This window comes from Miscanthus floridulus, chromosome 16 (genome assembly GCF_019320115.1).
Source record: "Miscanthus floridulus cultivar M001 chromosome 16, ASM1932011v1, whole genome shotgun sequence".
In the NCBI taxonomy this organism is placed as follows: Eukaryota; Viridiplantae; Streptophyta; class Magnoliopsida; order Poales; family Poaceae; genus Miscanthus; species Miscanthus floridulus.
In genome coordinates this window covers 97,945,161-97,955,007 of record NC_089595.1, presented here as the reverse complement: position 1 = coordinate 97,955,007, position 9,847 = coordinate 97,945,161, and the positions used below count along the sequence as shown (strand labels likewise).

Genomic DNA, 9,847 nt, shown 5'->3' with positions numbered 1-9,847 from the left:
CACCTTTTTCCCTTTCTCTTCTTCCCATAAATCTTTTAGGCTTCCTTTGGACCAAAGAAAACTTTCCTGTTTTCTACGTTTTTCCTATAAAAATCAACTGATTCCTATGAAAATCTTGTACAAATCCCGCGAAATTCTTGCGTACTAAAGGGGCCCTTAGATGTTCTATTTTTTATCTCTTAGCTTGAATGCTGTAACTATGATGTTGAACTAATTGACCAAGGAAGTTGAATAATAGATGTGCATGGAAGTTTAATCTCCGATTTCAATGTTTACTATTTTTTTTTGTGCTGAAGCTACTTTTAATTTTGATAATAGAGCCAAGATACCATGACAAATTCTGTGCTACAAGCCATGTTTCATCAGGAAATTTGTCTAGGTTTCTTTAGCATGTCTTTTTCGAAGTAGTATTTACTTACTGATGCATAGTAAATTTACCATTCTAGCTCGTACACTGCATGATATCACAACAATAACATGTTATTGTAAATTGTCTCAACAGGTCTCTAATAATTTTGTTCCTAGAAGAATGTATAATTGTGGGTAAAGGGAGTGAATGGCTCCATGAACACGCTATCAACAATTGGGCTGCCCCTTTGCATCCAAGCTTGCCGCTTCATGGGGACTCGAGACCTACGTGTTGCACTGCTGTGTATCTGCTCTATAAATACAAAGAGATTTGTTTTGTCAATTTATAGTCATGCATTGCCACGGCTCAATCTCTTTTATTCAACACGCTTTAAATTTATTCAGGAATCAGGCATCAATGATGTCCTCGTCACTCATCACTGGAGAATGCTTTAGCATGCTCTTAAAGATGAATTTCATAATATACATAGTGCGAAGACATCTCCATACATTGGATGACTTTTATTATTGTTGATGATATTGTTGTACTCCCTCATCCCTATTTAAGTGTCGTCATGGCAGTCAATTTTGACTAAGTTTATAGAAAATATTAATAATATTTTTATCTGCGAATAAATTTATTATGAAAATAGATCCAACGATCTATCTAATAATACTAATTAGTTACTATAAATATCAATATTTTATTTTATAAATCTAGTCAAAGTTAAGTATGTTTAACTTCTCGGGAACTGAGAACGACAGATAAAAGAAATAGAGGGAGTACATCACATCTTCATGAGGAATTATATGGAAAAAATTTTGCGTGCACTATGAATTTTTGATATGCAATTTACAATTTGCAGGATTTGTGCAATCAAACAGGCATTGGACTGGGGCCAGAATGAGTATTTTTTGGGCTCGTAATATGTGACGATGGAATTCACTTGAAAGTTGTCTAAAAAAGAAGCCTCAATCGCATGGGAGAAAAGTTTTACATGTGTGCCCCGCCACTGTGTGCGGAGTGTCGCCTGATGACAAGCATCTTGACTTTGCAAACATCATCACGAAAAGTACACGTGCAGATTCAAATTATCATGAGATTATTTTTTCCGTTACAACACGGGCATGATCCTAGTTAATTTTAAAATAAGGAGTATATGAACTAATATAATTACCACAAAATTATGGTTCCAATCGTGGTTTGATGGTTTGTTATTGTAACTTTTGTTTGAACTTTATTGGCCTCATTGCTTTTTTATCTTTCTTGAATATGGGTATATTGAAGCATGAGAAGTGTTTCAAGTTGTGTATTTATAAACACAAGTATATTGTAATTTCTATGACAATATTACTTGATTATGATTTGAACACATGTATTGATCGTGATTATATACAGATAGAACACTATTTAATTCAAAACACCACATGCATGAAGAAAATTATTTAAATACAGATTATACGTGGTATAATTATTTTTCAATCTAGACCTAGGCCAACATAAAATCTAATTTTCTAACTAATCCTATATTTTTCTAGTAGATCTAAATCATTAGTCATCATAATAGCGTATTTTTTTATTAATCTTGTATTTTCTACATTCTATTGATGCCATTTTAACACGATTATAGAGGTGGTGGATCAGGATTTTTTTTAAAAAAAAAATCCTAGCCATCGACCGTATATATGTCCAACGACCAAGGCCCGTTGGCCCAGTGATAAAAAAAAAGGCCCGTTGGCCTCTCGACCAAAAACCCCAACCGCTTTGCTACCTCCCGCCTAAACAAGAACCTCCTCCGCGTTCCCCTTCCCTTAGCTCACCAAATCAAGAAACGCCACACCGTTCTTGGATTCCTGATCAGTCCACCGCGCGAACGCAGACGCCGCAATGGAGTTGTTTGCGAACGCGCGCAACGTGCGGCTGAAGAGTCACCTCGGCGCATACCTCTGCGCCGCCGACGACGCGGAGGCCGTCTCCCACGGCTACCGCCGCAACTCCCGCGGCACCGTTTGGGCCGTGGAGCCCGCCGGTGACGAGTACGTCCGGCTGCAGGGCCAGCGCGGGCTCTACCTAGGCGCCGCGGACCCCGCCGCGGCGCTCGACGCCGCAACGCCCCGCTGTAGGGTCGTCCAGGGCGTGCCGTCCACCCCCAACGACAGCGCCTTCCTCTGGACGCCGCGGCGGGAGGACGCGGAGCGCGGCGGCGCCGGGTGCGTCCGGGCCACTCGGCCGACTCCTCCGCGCCAGCTTCGGGGATACGCCGCGGAACAACGCCGTCACCCTCGACTTCGAGGTCGGCCCGGAGAAGAGCGCGTGGGTGGCCGAGGCCGTCCCCGCGGAGCAGGCGGCGCGCCCGCCGCCCTGCCGCTCCCAATCCTGCGACGCTCGGATGCAGGCGACCGAGGCGACGTCGGACACCGCGTCCAGCTCCTTCGTCAGGTTCTACTCCGCCAAGGTATCCGAACAGAAGCGTGACCCTGATTTGTTTCCTTGCTTCGTTCTTTCCATATCTGATGCTTCCGGTTCTTGCACTTTTCCAAGCGTGTTCCCGTCGGTTGATTTCTTAGAGAATGAACACCTCTTGTTGACTCGCTAAGATTCATTCTAGCATAATTGCCAGCTTGTTCGCGCAATTAGTTAATTGGAGGTAAAAAAAGAACGCTAACTTGATTGGTATTTGGATAATCGAAGCTTGTTCTTGGTAGTTCTGTTCTGAACGAGAGCGTTCTGCTGAATTGGTTCATTTGCTGGTCATGTTATATGAGCTTTGTGGTTTTGATCAATTCGTATCCAATGCTAAGAAGAAATTCGTTATGATTTTTTTTCCCAGGAATCCAAAACCAAGGTCGAGGAGCCGCCATCAATCGAGGAGCCTCTGCACATGCCGGCGCGGCGCACCATCTTCCACAACACGGCCAGGGAGGATGGCGCCGTGGACGACTTCGACGAGGGGACCTGGAGGTACTTCACGTTCGACGAGCAGAGCCTCTCAGCACCGAGCCGGAGGCTGCAAGAGGAGACCAAGCACAAGGACTTCGTCATCTGCCGCAGGAGCAGCGGCGCCGCGCCGAGGCTGTTCCCCGTCGTCCTGGACCTGCCGCCCGGCAACGACGAGATGGAATTTGTCCTGGTCCCGGTGCCATCTAGAGGTGCTACTATTACCACTACTGGAGCTCATGGCTCTCCTGAATATATTCCATGCATTTATGCTAATGTTGTGCATCACCTGTAACTGCAGCGGCAAATGATCTTCAGTGGCCATAGGGACGTGACCTGGTGGTACCTTTGACAAGGATGGAGAGTAATTTGTCAGTTTGGCAAGAACTGAACATTTTTGTTCTAGTGTATAGACTGTAGAAGTCTAGAGCAGTGCATAACGGAAACTGAACTTTCTTGTTAATGCTCTGAAATTTCAATCGCCTCGGGGGTTCAGGAAGCTCATTTTGGCTTCGTCCTCTAGTTCTGGACACTGAACTTGTAGTTAGCTTGAAACAGACTAGCAGATGGACAAAGGTTGTCAGGAAGGTGTGCTGAATTGTGTTCAGGAATGACCGTGGAGATTCTTTTAGTTAATACATCTCTTGTGAGTTGATATACTTTATTTCTGATGCAGTGATTTTAGTCTGTCTTTGTTGTCAGATTTGGCTTTGCCTCAGCTGAAATCGTAGTTAACGATGCTTGAAGCCGAGCCGTTTCAATCTTCATTTGAACAAGCCAAGATCAGAAGCGATCAGTTCACAACAGCCAACTGTATCCTGTACAAGTTCAGGACATGCACGAACATTTGTCCACTGTTTGAGGAAATCTGAACCATTAAATGATACAACATGAACCAAAACCACACTATCCTAGAGGGAACGCTTTGCGTCACCCCAGCTATATGATATCTACTGATATCTATTTCTCACTGTCACATCCCCATCCCCCGCACCCAGTATATGAACAAAAACTTCTACAAGGGTGACACTGACAAGATAAAACCATGCAGAATAATGCATCAACAAGCCATTTGGTCCCGGAAAGTTGCTATCTCCTCAAATACAGGCAGCCTCCTTGACCTGAATGGCGTCCATTCATTCATCACAAGGTCTAGTTTACCCATGATCTCTTCATGGACACCGAGGCCAACTTCGAATGGCGATGAAACACACTTCAATGGGTTTAGTTCGCGGAGAAGCTGCTCAGCACGGGCGACCACCTTTTCATCTTCTGATCCATAGATTCTACGTAGTCGAACATCCTCGAGTGCTTGCCGTGCCTCCTCATGCCTACCCTGCTTAATCAGGCACAGCCCAAGGTTGCACGCCCTGTTGGCATCAGGCTCAATAGTTTGTGCCTTGCGGTACACCAATTCAGCGGCTTCGAAGTTGTTCTGCTGCACGTAAGCCCAGCCAAGATTGCCCTTTGACATAAACAGGAAAAAAATTCAGTTTCTTGTTCGACATGCAACTGAAAACTTGATCGACATGCAAATAAATTATCAGTATGGGTAACCAGGGAGCACAAATGGTACCAGAATGCGAGACGTCTCTTGTTGGATTGAGACCTGAAACTTCTTGCCATGGGATCGTGCTTTCTTTGTCGCCTTCCCATCGAAGGCCTCACCAAGGTATATCATCTTCAGCTTCTGTTTCAGAAGCTCAATCTGTTCCTCAACTTTCCCGCATTTCTGAAAGATGTGACCAATCAGATTAGAATGTAGGAACTCTTGAGCACTTGTGCAAGATTTGCAGTGGCAAAAAAAGCATACCTTGTAGAGATCGATGAGGAGGTTGTCGAGGGATTCCTGAGCCTGCTTGGAGCAAAGGTGCCTGAAGGATCTGATGGCCTCGATTGCCTCCTGTGAACGATCCTGCTGCTTCATCACCACGGCCATGTCCTTCAGGGCACTGTCCACCCTGTCCCCTGAGTTGATTGCCTTCCAGAACCACACAATTGCCATATCCGGTTGCTTCTCCACAAGCTAATTCATGCAATGAAATAAATATCGTTCAAATTAGCAATCAAGACTGTTTCAGATGGAATTGAGGAAAATCTTGTGCAGTAAGCATAATTTAAGCTGTCACGATTAAGTGCTTAAGTACTTAATTCTAATAATCAGTCATGAATCACATCATTTACTGGACCAGTGATTAACTTATACTATCCGTTAGACCACTCCCCAATCCCCATCTCAGACAACCATGTACTCGACGCCCAATATGGTAGTAGTACAATAGAGTGGTGGGTCAATGAAACAGTGTACCTAAAAGCATAGAACCGAATAAAAAGGCAATCTAACCGTAAACTTCCAAATACACGATATCAAGTTTCTACTGACGAACAAAGCGAAGACGCTAAGATATTGTAATATGGTGATTATGAAGACATGGTTTATGGCAACAACAGCGTCTACTACAAAGGTGAATCGGCATGTAGTGCACTGAGTACTCAAGGAGGCACCTAGAAACAAACATATGGCACTTGCTTTGATGCAAAATATATTGAGGCTTTTACATGGGTGCCGTTATAAAAGTTGGTAATTATCTACGAGCCATTAAAAAGTTGAGTTCTCAACCGCGGTTGTGAAAAGTCCAAAATACCCTCAGGTCTGAATATGCAATTAATTTTTTTGGGCATCTTAATGACCTCAAATAAAAAAACTCAAAACTATAAAGTTGTAGATCTCGACAATATCTATAATTTTTGTATAAAAATTATCTTCATTTAATTCTGTAAAAAAAAATGATTTGATATTATCAATGTCTTAGAAAATCACATTTTTGTACGGAATCAAATGAAGATAATTTTTATAAAAATATTGTAGATCTCGACGAGATCTACAACTTTCTAGTTTTGAGTTTTTTTATTTGAGATCATTAAGATGCTAAAAAAATTAATTGCATATTTAGACATGAGGGTATTTTCGACTTTTCATAACCACAGTTCGACACCGTTAAAGCCAAATCTGAAGTGGCATGGAGGACAAAAGAGTTCAGAGCCGTGGCACATGTAAAAACTCAATTTTTTAATGGCTCGTGAGTAATTGCTAACTTTTATAATGGGCACACAAGTAAAAGCCTCAAATATATTTGCAGTGTCATATATACATAAGCTAACAGTAAAGCTAGGGGTACTGCCATGACGATGCAGTATTGTTATTCCAATCTAGACAGGGGTAATTGGCAAGAGCAGTAAGGACTGTAACCTGGAGGTGCTTGGCTATGACGTACGGGCTGTCACCGGCGGGCACCTTGTGGACAACATGGAATAGATCCTTCTTGTCCCCGCCGGCAACACCTCCGCCTCTCCTCTTTGAAGAAGCCATGGTGGCTGCTGGGCCGGGGTCGGCTTGGCGAGAGACGAGAGAGAGGAGCAGAGAGGTGGGCGATGAGAACGAGCAACGTCCGCTGATAGGCGGTTTCTTGTCGCGGTTTGCGGGATCTGGGGGCAACGAAGAGGGGACCGGGAGGAAGGAAGATGAGGGGGGTGGAGTGAACCTGGACGGGAGGGCGTCCAGATTCCGGAGACGGGGTGGATGGGGACATGGCACCCATCCAGCTGAGCCGCGGAGGCAGGCGGGTGACGTGTGATGATCCGAGGCCGGGTGCAACGACGTGCTTGCTGCGCCTTGAGGTTGATGGCGTGGGGGAGAACTGACCTGAGTGGTGATGGACAGAACAAGAAGGTAAATTACTCCGCTCACATCAGCAACTGAACACGCGCAAATGTGTTCGGATCTGCTGCATTTTCTAAATGCATGTTGTTTGATCGGCAGAGTTTAACTGGGAGTGTTCCATGTGGATTTTATCTGTTTACAATTTAATACCTCGTTATAATTAAACATATTTTAGGCATCAAATTTGACTTTTAATTAGCTATTATGGGTCATTTAGGGTTGTTTGGATCCATTACCACTAAATATTAACAGCTAAAATTAGTACTAGTGGATCTAAAAAGATCTGCTAATTAACTATTAGTTCCATTAGCTAGTATGGAGTTGCTAATATGTGTCAATAGTTCATATGCACCTTTAAGTCACTGTCCAACCATCGATTAGCAGTTGGATCTAACGGCCTCTAATTTTTTTAGTACTAATAGATTCAAATAGGCCTTTACTTATGAACGTAGGCAGTATTTTCCTTCGAGGAGTCTTTTGTGTATTTATTTTATAGCAATTCTCCTAGTATTTGTTTGCAATACAAAATTTCAAACCTATACTTAACTTTATTCATGATGTGTGAATTGTCCTTTTGTATTTCTCTCTATACATATATAATTTTCTACTCCCTCCATTCCAAATTAAAAGATATTTTAGTTTTTCTAGATACATTGTTTTTATTATACATCTAGATATAATGTATATTTAAGTGCATAACTAAAACTACGTATCTACAAAAAAATCTGAAACATCTTATAGTTTGGAATAGAGGGAATAGTATATTTTTAGTTTTGTCTCTCTCATACAAGGTCAAGCTTGGTTGAATATTTGTACAGGAAAATAAAACAACCATGTCTCTCTGACTCTCTCGTACAAGATTGACCAGGAGCTCCACCGGCTTTGCTCCTCCCATGCGTGAGCAGCGAGGGTGTCCGTGTGGAGAGTACCATCGCCGGCCGCGAGAAAATGAAACCGGATGGAACAACAATAGTTTGGACTGGAATTTGCGCTGGGCATGGGCTGGTTGCGGACTAACCGGGCCGAAGCGTGACCTAGATGGAAAATAATTAAGAAACTATTTAATTGCCGCTTTGAGATCCATGTATTTTTTTAGAAAGAAGTATACCAGAGCAGTTCTCTTAAAAGAAGGCCGTAACCAAAAACATCCTAGACTGTCTTCAATAGGTGACCCATATGGACACTCAAACCCAAAATAGGTAGCAGGAAATTCAAAATCAGTCTTCAACAGAGTATCTATACGGGACACCCATTTTGGGTTGTCTAAGAGGCATAACCCAAATATGAATATCATCTCTCCTGGAAATCCATTTGCAGAAAGAATTCTCTTTTTGTGTCCTGTTGTTGGAGATGGTGTCGAATGTGTATTGAACATTTTAACTGTAGCGCCACCCAAATATTGAATGAGTCTTGTATTTTAGGTGTTGTTGTTGGAGATAGTCCAAGGACGATATTGAATTGTGTTGGTTCACAAAGGGCTTGACTTGTTGGGATCACTTGAGAAAGAGTGTAATTGGGATTTTAACTAAGGTCTAGCAGAAAAAATTGGCAACCTTGTCTTGGGTGGTTTTAGACTTAGGATCCATACTATCCTCTAACTTGGTACTATCTCTTTTTTTTCTCCTTTTTGCCCGTCTAACAATGCGTTCTTCCATCTTCAACAGGCAATGAATGATCAAAGGAAGAAGATGACCGTTTTGAACTTCAATGTACTCTTATTTTTAGAGGTCTTTTTGTGTCAAGTTGTCGTTTTGTACAAGCTATTGTTTTCCTTGATATATATCAGATATGAGACACTCTCTTGAGTGGCTTCCTCAAAAAAATGCGGCAAAGCTCTTGACGTTCGTTTTTTTTAAAACTATCATCTACCTTGGATCTAGTTGGTCAAGCTACTTTGTCATTGCCCTTTTCTCTCGATCTCTAGAGTATGAGTAAGCATTGCATTCCATGCTTCCTTTTACCTGTGAGCTCTACACCAACCATGACAAACATCGAGTTTGTCATCAACTCTGTTGTTTGCCAGCGTTTATCAAGTCTTACACAAGTGTTATGCATGTTGAGCATACGCCCTCCGCTGGCAAGCATCTTGTCGGTGCAGAAAGTGACCAACACGTAAATATTTATAGTTTTGCTGTACGTTGTGATCGGATGTGGCCTAGCACTCATTGACACAGAATTTATACTGGTTCAGGCAACGTGCCCTACGTCTAGTTTGAGTCGGTCGGTGATTTTATTCCTGAGCCCAGGTGCTCGAAGTTTGCTGTGGGGTTACAAACGAGAGAGAGTAAGATAGGGGATGCAAGAGGTCCGGTCGAACTCTGGTCTGAAGGGCCGAGAGTGACGGGAGCTCCTACGTGCGCTGAGTGTTTGAGCGTGTGCTCGAGGTTTGAACCTAGTGATTTTGTTGTTGTGTGTGAGTGAACTGATCCTCTTGGAGTTGATCGATCTTCCCTATTGGGAGAGAGCGCGTCCCCTTTTATAGATGAAGGGGACGACCTTACAAGAGAGAGAGAGAGTACGTATGCTACTAAGTCTTGTTGCCCATGCCGTCGGATACAAGACGATTGTAGGCGCCCACAATACTGTTGATGTCAGGTGCATGTGGGAGGTTTTATCGTGTTTGCCTGGTATGGGAGTTTGAGGGCGCCCACAACAATGTAGGGCAAATATCGGCGCCCACAACACTGCTTGGGTTCTGACATGCCTGGAAGGTTGTAGGGCACCCTTCTGACATGTCCTGTCGGTACTGCCTTGCAGCTGTACAGGGTACGGTCCTTGGTATTGCGGTTGACTTTGTGCGTCCTGCTGTGCTTGCTCTGCCCGTTCCCTGGGTCCTTACC

General features: G+C 43.3%; 1 protein-coding gene and 1 pseudogene across 1 annotated transcript; one reads left to right on the top strand and one right to left on the bottom strand.

Annotated features, from left to right (window-relative positions):
* Positions 1-2,236: 2,236 nt before the first annotated feature.
* On the top strand, positions 2,237-3,930 carry LOC136512598 (uncharacterized; annotated as a pseudogene).
* Positions 3,931-4,071: 141 nt separating this feature from the next.
* LOC136512600 (protein SULFUR DEFICIENCY-INDUCED 1-like) lies at positions 4,072-6,858 on the bottom strand. The gene is made up of 4 exons (XM_066506559.1): positions 6,537-6,858; positions 5,100-5,312; positions 4,863-5,018; positions 4,072-4,751 (listed from the first exon to the last, which is right to left on the bottom strand). The coding sequence occupies exons 1-4, from the start codon at positions 6,654-6,656 to the stop codon at positions 4,347-4,349; spliced, it is 894 nt and encodes a 297-aa protein (XP_066362656.1). The 5' UTR covers positions 6,657-6,858; the 3' UTR covers positions 4,072-4,346.
* Positions 6,859-9,847: the final 2,989 nt, after the last annotated feature.